The sequence below is a fragment of the Carassius carassius genome, chromosome 38, assembly GCF_963082965.1.
Source record: "Carassius carassius chromosome 38, fCarCar2.1, whole genome shotgun sequence".
NCBI classification, from domain to species: domain Eukaryota; kingdom Metazoa; phylum Chordata; class Actinopteri; order Cypriniformes; family Cyprinidae; genus Carassius; species Carassius carassius.
The window spans coordinates 12,228,017-12,238,082 of record NC_081792.1 but is presented as its reverse complement, the minus strand read 5'-3'; the positions used below and the strand labels follow the sequence as shown (position 1 = coordinate 12,238,082).

At 40.7% G+C, this 10,066-nt stretch overlaps 1 protein-coding gene across 1 annotated transcript in view; it reads right to left on the bottom strand.

Moving 5' to 3' along the window:
* Window positions 1–402: 402 nt before the first annotated feature.
* The window catches only part of LOC132119331 (glutamate receptor ionotropic, NMDA 3B-like), a 97,637-nt gene continuing 87,973 nt past the window's right edge, over window positions 403–10,066 (bottom strand). The window contains exon 9 of the mRNA XM_059529190.1: window positions 403–1,533. Within this exon, the coding sequence (XP_059385173.1) occupies window positions 1,017–1,533 (517 nt within the window). The 3' untranslated portion in view covers window positions 403–1,016. The remainder of the gene's footprint in view (window positions 1,534–10,066) is intronic.

Here is a 10,066-nt window from a genome sequence, read left to right as displayed (position 1 = left end):
AAACAAATCCATCCTGCTTTAGATCAGATGAACACTTGCTATAAACTTTCTCTGGGTTTGAGCCAGAGTTTATAATTAACTCTGGAGCATGTGCAACTGAAACATGGAGCTCCTCAGTTTGATTTACGTCTCACAAAAGAGTACAACAACTTCCCTCCTGAAGATTAAAAGATTATGAAAAAATATTAATTTAAACACTTTTTAAATTCAAGTGAATCAACTATTCAATAATTTACACGCTTTAACAGAGAGCTTAAAACATGCAAGCTTAGCCATTAAAAAAATAAATTATACTGTATATTCTAAAGCTTGTGCCTGTGCAATCAGCAAACGTTTTTGGTTCACCAATGGGGCTAATAAAATGAAACATTGTTTAATATTACTCTGAGCTGAAAGATTTCAAGTGAGATTCCAATTTTATGACAAGATCACATTTATTTCTTGAACATCAAACTTAAATCAAACAGGCAACCTGGCCATTCATATGACTTTATGAAGGGGGAAAAGGTCAATAACAGTAGCAGTTTTGAGATCAGATTTAACCAAGCTATAAAAACATTACCAAAGCAGCAAAGTCAATGTTCTGTTCTACCTTTGAGTCCATGACGAGGCCTCGGGTGCAACAGGGGTTTATCCAGATCCATATCCACCAAGAAAACAAGAGCTGGGCAAAGGCAAAGCTCCTTCTGTGATCTGAATAAACAAAGCTCTGAGAGGAAAGCATGGACTTGGTGCTTTCAACATTTATTCTTCAGGTTTCAACCATAAACGTCCAATTGATTTGAAAAAAAAAAAAGAAAATCCAGATACCTCCTGCTTTCACAGCAGGGCTTTAGAAAATAAGCCACACTAGGCCCTATTGGCCTTATCATTAGCAAAACTGTACCAAGAATCAATGTTGCCTTAGCATGATGATATTAAAAATGTCCAGGTAGATATGAAAGTTATTTTGGAGGAGAAAGATAGAAAAACATGTCCATTGTCATGTACTGTGTTCACTTCAGAAAATGTGATCGTCACCTTTTCAAATCTGCTGGCTCTTTGGTGAGGGCGGGGCAAATGGTGGCTGTGACTGTGGGCGGAGCTGCTGTGGTTGCCGGGGTGACGGTGGCAGCCGCACGTTCTTTAGCCAGTGTAGTTTGAAGCTCTGCTCTACGAGCCAGAGCGGCTTTCAAATGACCACGGATTTCCTCGATCTTGGCTTGGAGCTCCTCCAGCTCGCTCTCGCTGGAGGGACTCGAGGATCTCACTGAGGAGGAGGCGGGCCGCTGAACGGGCCCTCCGTTTTCACACACTCTCGTCAATAAACTCCCTTCACTGGAGCTCAATGCAGAGGTGGAGCTGGCCTGACCCCCTTCCGAAATAACGCGGGTCAGTAGTCTGCGAGTATTGAGGGTCTCCAGGTTGAAATGGACCCTCTTGTTGTCTTTGGGCTCCTGCACTGCCTTGGTGCTCTCGTTGTTCCATCTGGCAAAGGATCCGAGTGGAGCTGGTGGAGGTGGGGGATGTGGTTGGGCTTTCTGGATGTTACAACTGGGAAGACAGAGCCAAGATAAGTGAATATGTTAAAGGGAAATATCACATAAAAAATGGAAATCCTGACATAGTTGACTTTTTGAAGAATAATCCTTTTCTGTGTAATGAAGTGAATGGGGACTGGGGCTCTCAAATGCCAAAAATCTGTAAAAAGTAATCTGTATGACTTGTGTGTTATATTTTAACTTTTCTGAAGTTTTTTTTTTTTTGTCACGGCAACTAATTTTATGGTACTTTAATGGTGCTTCTGGAGCTTGACAGCTTCAGTCCCCATCTACTTTTATTATAGTGAAAAAAGCAAACAAAATATGAATCAAAAAGTCACCATGTCTTCCATAGAAGGAAAAAAATCATGGAATTATGGAAAAGTGTGGAAAGGAAAAGTTCAGTTGAATTACAAAAATTAATTAAAGCTGCAAGCAGCGATGAACGGGCCCTCGCACCCGGGCTCACCGCCAGCGAGAGGCTTTAGTAAATTGGCGAACGGCGAGATATATGCATTTAAAGTCGTAAATATAAGTGAAATATGTCAAAATCATTTATATGTGCCAGTCTTCTTGTTGCCAGCAGGTGGCGCTATCATTATAATGGAATATTGGCCTTCAGATGTGTTCAGGCCAGTACTCTTATCACAAATGTGAAGTTTGGGGAAGATCGGACATTTTATGCCTGAGTTACAACAACTTCTTTTCCTGTGGCGAGACATCAAATTTTGTCATGGTGCCATGGACACACCCTTTAACAAAAACTCAAGATCTCCATAATTTAACATTGCACAGGCCTTAAGATTAGACTGACCACAAAAAATACATTAATGTCAAAAGATTTCTTGGAGTACTTTGTCACTGCGTAAAATATGCCACTTCCTGTTGCCAGCAGGTGGCGCTATGACTATAAGTGAATATGGGCATGTGGATCTGTTAAGGGCAGAAGTCTTATCTAACATGTGAAGTTTGGGGCAGATTGGACATTGTATGTCTGAGTTACAGCAACTTCCTTTTTCATGGCGAAACATCGAAATTTGTCAGGCTGCCATGGACACGCCCTTTAACGAAATCTCAAGATCTTCCCAATTTAACTTCGCAAAGGCCTTTAGATTTAACTGACCAAGTTTGATGGTTATCTGAATAAATCTCTAGGAGGAGTTCGTTAAAGTACAACCCCTGAAAATGCCAAAAACAACACCAATTTTGCAGAGAACATTCTAAATAACTGACTTCCTGTTTGGATTCGGATTTCGTACCAAGAGACTTTTTCGTAGATATTGGTGTGTTACATGTGTGTACCAATTTTTTTACATGTACGTGAAACATAGCTTGAGGCGCACTCCGTTGAAAGTGTATATGCACTCAGTTGAAAGTGTAAAGGTGGCGCTATCGAGCCATTTTGCAACACCTAATGGAATATTGGCCTTCAGATCTTTTCAGGCCAGGACCCTTATCACACATGTGAAGTTTGGGCAAGATCGGACATTTTATGCCTGATTTATAACATCTTTTATTCCCATGGCGACACATCGAATTTCGTCACGGCGCCATGGACACGCCTTTTAACGAAAACTCAAGATCTTCACAACTAAACATCACACAGGTCTTTAGATTAGACTGACCACAAAAATAACATTGATGTCATAAAATTTCAAGGAGTAGTTTGTCGCAGCGTAAAACATGTCACTTCCTGTTGCCAGCAGGTGGCGCTATGACTATAACTGAATATGGGCATGTAGATCTGTTAAGGGCAGAAGTCTTATCTAACATGTGAAGTTTGGGGCAGATTGGACATTGTATGTCTGAGTTACAGCAACTTCCTTTTTCATGGCGAAACATCGAAATTTGTCAGGCCGCCATGGACACGCCCTTTAATGAAAACTCAAAATCTTCGCAATTTAACATCGCAAAGGCCTTAAGATTAGGCATACCAACTTTGGTGTTGATCTGAATAAATCTCTAGGAGGAGTTCGTTAAAATACAACGCATGGAAATGACAAAAATGACACAAAATTTGCTCATAAAATTAAAAATAACCGACTTCTTGTTGGGTTTCGGATTTTGCTCCTAGAGACTTTTTTGTAGGCATTGGAGAGATACATGTGTATACTGATTTTCATACATGTACATGAAACGTAGCTCGAGGCGCACACCGTTGAAAGTGTATAGGTGGCGCTATCGAGCCATTTTGCCACACCCGATGGAATATTGGCCTACAGATGTGTTCAGGCCAGGACTTTTATCACACATGTGAAGTTTGGGGAAGATCGGACATTTCATGCCTGAGTTATAACATCTTTTATTCCCATGGCGAGACTTTGAATTTTGTGACGGCGCCATGGACACGCCCCTTAACGAAAACTCAAGATCTTCACAATTTAACATCGCACAGGCCTTTAGATTAGACTGACCATAAAAAATACATTGATGTCAAAAAATTTCTAGAAGTAGTGTGTCGAAGTGTAAAATATGTCACTTCCTGTTGCCTATAGGTGGCGCTATGACTATAAATGAATATAGGCATGTAAATATGTTCAGGTCAGGAGTCTTATTAAACGTGTAAAGTTTGGGGCACATTGGACATTGTATGTCTGAGTTATAGCAACTTCATTTTTCATGGCGAATCATCGAAATTCGCCAGGCCGCCACGGACACGCCCTTAAACGAAAACTCAAAATCTTCGCAATTTAACCTCGCAAAGGCCTTTAGAATAGGCATACCAACTTTGGTGTTGATCTGAATGAATCTCTAGGAGGAGTTTGTTAAAATACAACGCATGGAAATGACAAAAATGACACAAAATTTGCTCATAAAATTAAAAATAACCGACTTCCTGTTGGGTTTCGGATTTTGCTCCAAGAGACTTTTTTTGTAGGTTTTGGAGAGATACATGTGTATACCAATTTTCATACATGTACGTGAAACGTAGCTCAAGGCGCACACCGTTGAACGTGTATAGGTGGCGCTGTAGAGCCATTTTGCCACACCCACTTCTGAAACCCATATCAGACGTAAATTTTCGCCAGTTCTGAGGTGTGTGCAAAGTTTCATGACTTTTCGAGCATGTTTAGGCTCTCAAAAATGCGATTCATCTTAGAGAAGAAGAATAATAATAATTAAAGCTGCAAGCAGCGATGAACGGGCCCTCGCACCCGGGCTCACCGGCAGCGAGTGGCTTTAGTAAATAGGTGAACGGTGAGAAATATGCATTTAAACTCATAAATATAAGTGGAATATATCAATGTTTATTCCATATATGTGCCAATCTTTCTGTTGCCAGCAGGTGGCGCTATCATTATAGTGGAAAATTGGCCTTCAGATGTGTTCAGGCCAGGACTCTTATTGAACATGCGAAGTCTGGGGAAGATCGAACATTTTATGCCTGAGTTACAACAACTTCTCTTGCTGTGGCGAGACATCAAATTTTGTCATGGCGCCATGGACACGCCCTTTAACAAAAACTGAAGATCTCCGCAATTTAACATTGCACAGGCCTTTAGATTAGACTGACCACAAAAAAAAAACATTAATGTCAAAAGATTTCTAGGAGTAGTTTGTCGCAGCGTAAAACATGTCACTTCCTGTTGCCAGCAGGTGGCACTATGACTATAACTGAATATGGGCATGTAGATCTGTTAAGGGCAGAAGTCTTATCTAACATGTGAAGTTTGGGGCAGATTGGACATTGTATGTCTGAGTTACAGCAACTTCCTTTTCATGGCGAAACATCGAAATTTGCCAGGCCGCCATGGACACGCCCTTTAACGAAACCTCAAGATCTTCGCAATTTAACATCGCAAAGGCCTTTAGATTTAACTGACCAAGTTTGGTGTTGATCTGAATAAATCTCTAGGAGGAGTTTGTTAAAGTACAACCCCTGAAAATGGCAAAAACAACGCCAATTTTGCAGAGAAAATTCTAAATAACCGACTTCCTGTTGGGATTCGGATTTCATACCAAGAGACTTTTTTGTAGGTATTGGTGTGTTACATGTGTGTACCGATTTTTGTACATGTACGTGATACATAGCTTGAGGCGCACTCCGTTGAAAGTGTATATGCACTCAGTTGAAAGTGTATAGGTGGCGCTATCGAGCCATTTTGACACACCCAATGGAATATTGGCCTTCAGATCTGTTCAGGCCAGGACCCTTATCACACATGTGAAGTTTGGGCAAGATCGGACATTTTATGCCTGAGTTATAACATCTTTTATTCCCATGGCGACACATCGAATTTCGTCACGGTGCCATGGACACGCCTTTTAACGAAAACTCAAGATCTTCACAACTAAACATCACACAGGTCTTTAGATTAGACTGACCACAAAAATAACATTGATGTCATAAAATTTCAAGGAGTAGTTTGTCGCAGCGTAAAACATGTCACTTCCGGTTGCCAGCAGGTGGCGCTATGACTATAACTGAATATGGGCATGTAGATCTGTTAAGGGCAGAAGTCTTATCTAACATGTGAAGTTTGGGGCAGATTGGACATTGTATGTCTGAGTTACAGCAACTTCCTTTTTCATGGCGAAACATCGAAATTTGTCAGGCCGCCATGGACACGCCCTTTAACGAAAACTCAAAATCTTCGCAATTTAACATCGCAAAGGCCTTTAGATTAGGCATACCAACTTTGGTGTTGATCTGAATGAATCTCTAGGAGGAGTTTGTTACAATACAACGCATGGAAATGACAAAAATGACACAAAATTTGCTCATAAAATTAAAAATAACCGACTTCCTGTTGGGTTTCGGATTTTGCTCCAAGAGACTTTTTTGTAGGTATTGGAGAGATACATGTGTATACTGATTTTCATACATGTACATGAAACGTAGCTCGAGGCGCACACCGTTGAAAGTGTATAGGTGGCGCTATCGAGCCATTTTGCCACACCCGATGGAATATTGGCCTACAGATCTGTTCAGGCCAGGACTTTTATCAAACATGTGAAGTTTGGGGAAGATCGGACATTTTATGCCTGAGTTATAACATCTTTTATTCCCCTGGCGAGACTTTGAATTTTGTCACGGCGCCATGGACACGCCCCTTAACGAAAACTCAAGATCTTCACAACTTAACATCGCACAGGCCTTTAGATTAGACTGACCACAAAAAAGACATTGATGTCAAAAAATTTCTGGGAGTAGTCTGTCGAAGTGTAAAATATGTCACTTCCTGTTGCCTATAGGTGGCGCTATGACTATAACTAAATATGGGCATGTAAATATGTTCGGGTCGGAGTCTCATCAAACATGTGAAGTGTGGGGCAGATTGGACATTGTATGTCTGAGTTATAGCAACTTCATTTTTCATGGTGAATCATCGAAATTCGCCAGGCCGCCACGGACACGCCCTTTAACGAAAACTCAAAATCTTCGCAATTTAACATCGCAAAGGCCTTTAGATTAGGCATACCAACTTTGGTGTTGATCTGAATTAATCTCTAGGAGGAGTTTGTTAAAATACAACGCATGGAAATGACAAAAATGACACAAAATTTGCTCATAAAATTAAAAATAACTGACTTCCTGTTGGGTTTCGGATTTTGCTCCAAGAGACTTTTTGTAGGTATTGGAGAGATACATGTGTATACCAATTTTCATACATGTACGTGAAACGTAGCTCGAGGCGCACACCGTTGAACGTGTATAGGTGGCGCTGTCGAGCCATTTTGCCACACCCACTTCTGAAACCCATATCAGACGTAAATTTTCGCCAGTTCTGAGGTGTGTGCAAAGTTTCATGACTTTTCTAGCATGTTTAGGCTCTCAAAAATGCGATTCATCTTAGAGAAGAAGAATAATAATAATAATTAAAGCTGCAAGCAGCGATGAACGGGCCCTCGCACCCGGGCTCACCGGCAGCGAGTGGCTTTAGTAAATAGGTGAACGGTGAGAAATATGCATTTAAACTGATAAATATAAGTGGAATATATCAAAGTTTATCCCATATATGTGCCAATCTTTCTGTTGCCAGCAGGTGGCGCTATCATTATAATGGAATATTGGCCTTCAGATGTGTTCAGAGCTGCACTCTTATCGAACATGTGAAGTTTGGGGAAGATCAAACATTTTATGCCTGAGTTACAACAACTTCTCTTGCTGTGGCGAGACATCAAATTTTGTCATTTTTGCCATGGACACGCTCTTTAACAAAAACTCAAGATTGCCACAATTTAACATTACACAGGCCTTTAGATTAGACTGACCACAAAAATACATTAATGTCAAAAAATCTCTAGGAGTAGTTTGTCTCAGCGTAAAATATGTCACTTCCGGTTGCCAGCAGGTGGCACTATGACTATAATTGAATATGGGCATGTAGATCTGTTAAGGGCAGAAGTCTTATCTAACATGCGAAGTTTGGGGCAGATTGGACATTGTATGTCTGAGTTACAGCAACTTCCTTTTTCATGGCGAAACATCAAAATTTGTCAGGCCGCCATGGACACTCCCTTTAACGAAATCTCAAGATCTTCCCAATTTAACTTTGCAAAGGCCTTTAGATTTAACTGACCAAGTTTGATGTTGATCTGAATAAATCTCTAGGAGGAGTTCGTTAAAGTACAACCCCTGAAAATGCCAAAAACAACACCAATTTTGCAGAGAACATTCTAAATAACTGACTTCCTGTTTGGATTCGGATTTCGTACCAAGAGACTTTTTCGTAGATATTGGTGTGTTACATGTGTGTACCGATTTTTGTACATGTACGTGAAACATAGCTTGAGGCGCACTCCGTTGAAAGTGTATTTGCACTCAGTTGAAAGTCTATAGGTGGCGCTATCAAGCCATTTTGCCACACCCAATGGAATATTGGCCTTCAGATCTGTTCAGGCCAGGACCCTTATCACACATGTGAAGTTTGGTCAAGATCGGACATTTTATGCCTGAGTTATAACATCTTTTATTCCCATGGCGACACATCGAACTTCGTCACGGCGCCATGGACACGCCTTTTAACGAAAAACTCAAGATCTTCACAACTAAACATCACACAGGTCTTTAGATTAGACTGACCACAAAAATAACATTGATGTCATAAAATTTCTAGGAGTAGTTTGTCGCAGTGTAAAATATTTCACTTCCTGTTGCCAATAGGTGGCGCTATGACTATAACTGAATATTGGCATGTAGATCTGTTCAGGTCAAGAGTCTTATCCAACATGTGAAGTTTGGGGCAGATTGGACATTGTATGTCTGAGTTACAGCAACTTCCTTTTTCATGGCGAAACATCGAAATTTGTCAGGCCGCCATGGACACGCCCTTTAACGAAACCTCAAGTCCTTCGCAATTTAACATCGCAAAGGGCTTTAGATTACACTGACCAAGTTTGGTGTTCATCTGAATAAATCTCTAGGAGGAGTTCGTTAAAGTACAACCCCTGAAAATGGCAAAAACAACACCAATTTTGCAGGGAAAATTCAAAATAATCGACTTCCTGTTGGGATTAGGATTTCGTACCAAATACTTTTTTGTAGGTATTGGTGTGTTACATGTGTGTACCAATTTTTGTACATGTACGTGAAACATAGATCGAGGCGCACTCCGTTGAAAGTGTATAGGTGGCGCTATCGAGCCATTTTGCCACACCCGATGGAATATTGGCCTTCAGATCTGTTCAGGCCAGGACTTTTATCAAACATGTGAAGTTTGGGGAAGATCGGACATTTTATGCCTGAGTTATAACATCTTTTATTCCCATGGCGAGACTTTGAATTTTGTCACAGCGCCATGGACACGCCCCTTAACGAAAACTCAAGATCTTCACAACTTAACATCGCACAGGCCTTTACATTAGACTGACCACAAAAAAGACATTGATGTCATAAAATTTCTAGGAGTAGTTAGTCGCAGTGTAAAATATGTCACTTCCTGTTGCCAATAGGTGGCGCTATGACTATAACTGAATATGGGCATGTCAATCTGTTCAGGTTCGGAGTCTCATCAAACATGTGAAGTTTGGGGCAGATTGGACATTGTATGTCCGAGTTATAGCAACTTCATTTTTCATGGCGAATCATCGAAATTCGCCAGGCCGCCACGGACACGCCCTTTAACGAAAACTCAAAATCTTCGCAATTTAACATCGCAAAGGCCTTTAGATTAGGCATACCAACTTTGGTGTTGATCTGAATTAATCTCTAGGAGGAGTTCGTTAAAATACAACGCATGGAAATGACAAAAATGACACAAAATTTGCTCATAAAATTAAAAATAACTGACTTCCTGTTGGGTTTCGGATTTTGCTCCAAGAGACTTTTTTGTAGGTATTGGAGAGATACATGTGTATACCAATTTTCAAACATGTACGTGAAACGTAGCTCGAGGCGCACACCGTTGAACGTGTATAGGTGGCGCTGTCGAGCCATTTTGCCACACCCACTTCTGAATCCCATATCAGACGTAAATTTTCGCCAGTTCTGAGGTGTGTGCAAAGTTTCATGACTTTTCGAGCATGTTTAGGCTCTCAAAAATGCGATTCATCTTAGAGAAGAAGAATAATAATGATAATAATAATAATAATAAACGGAGCAA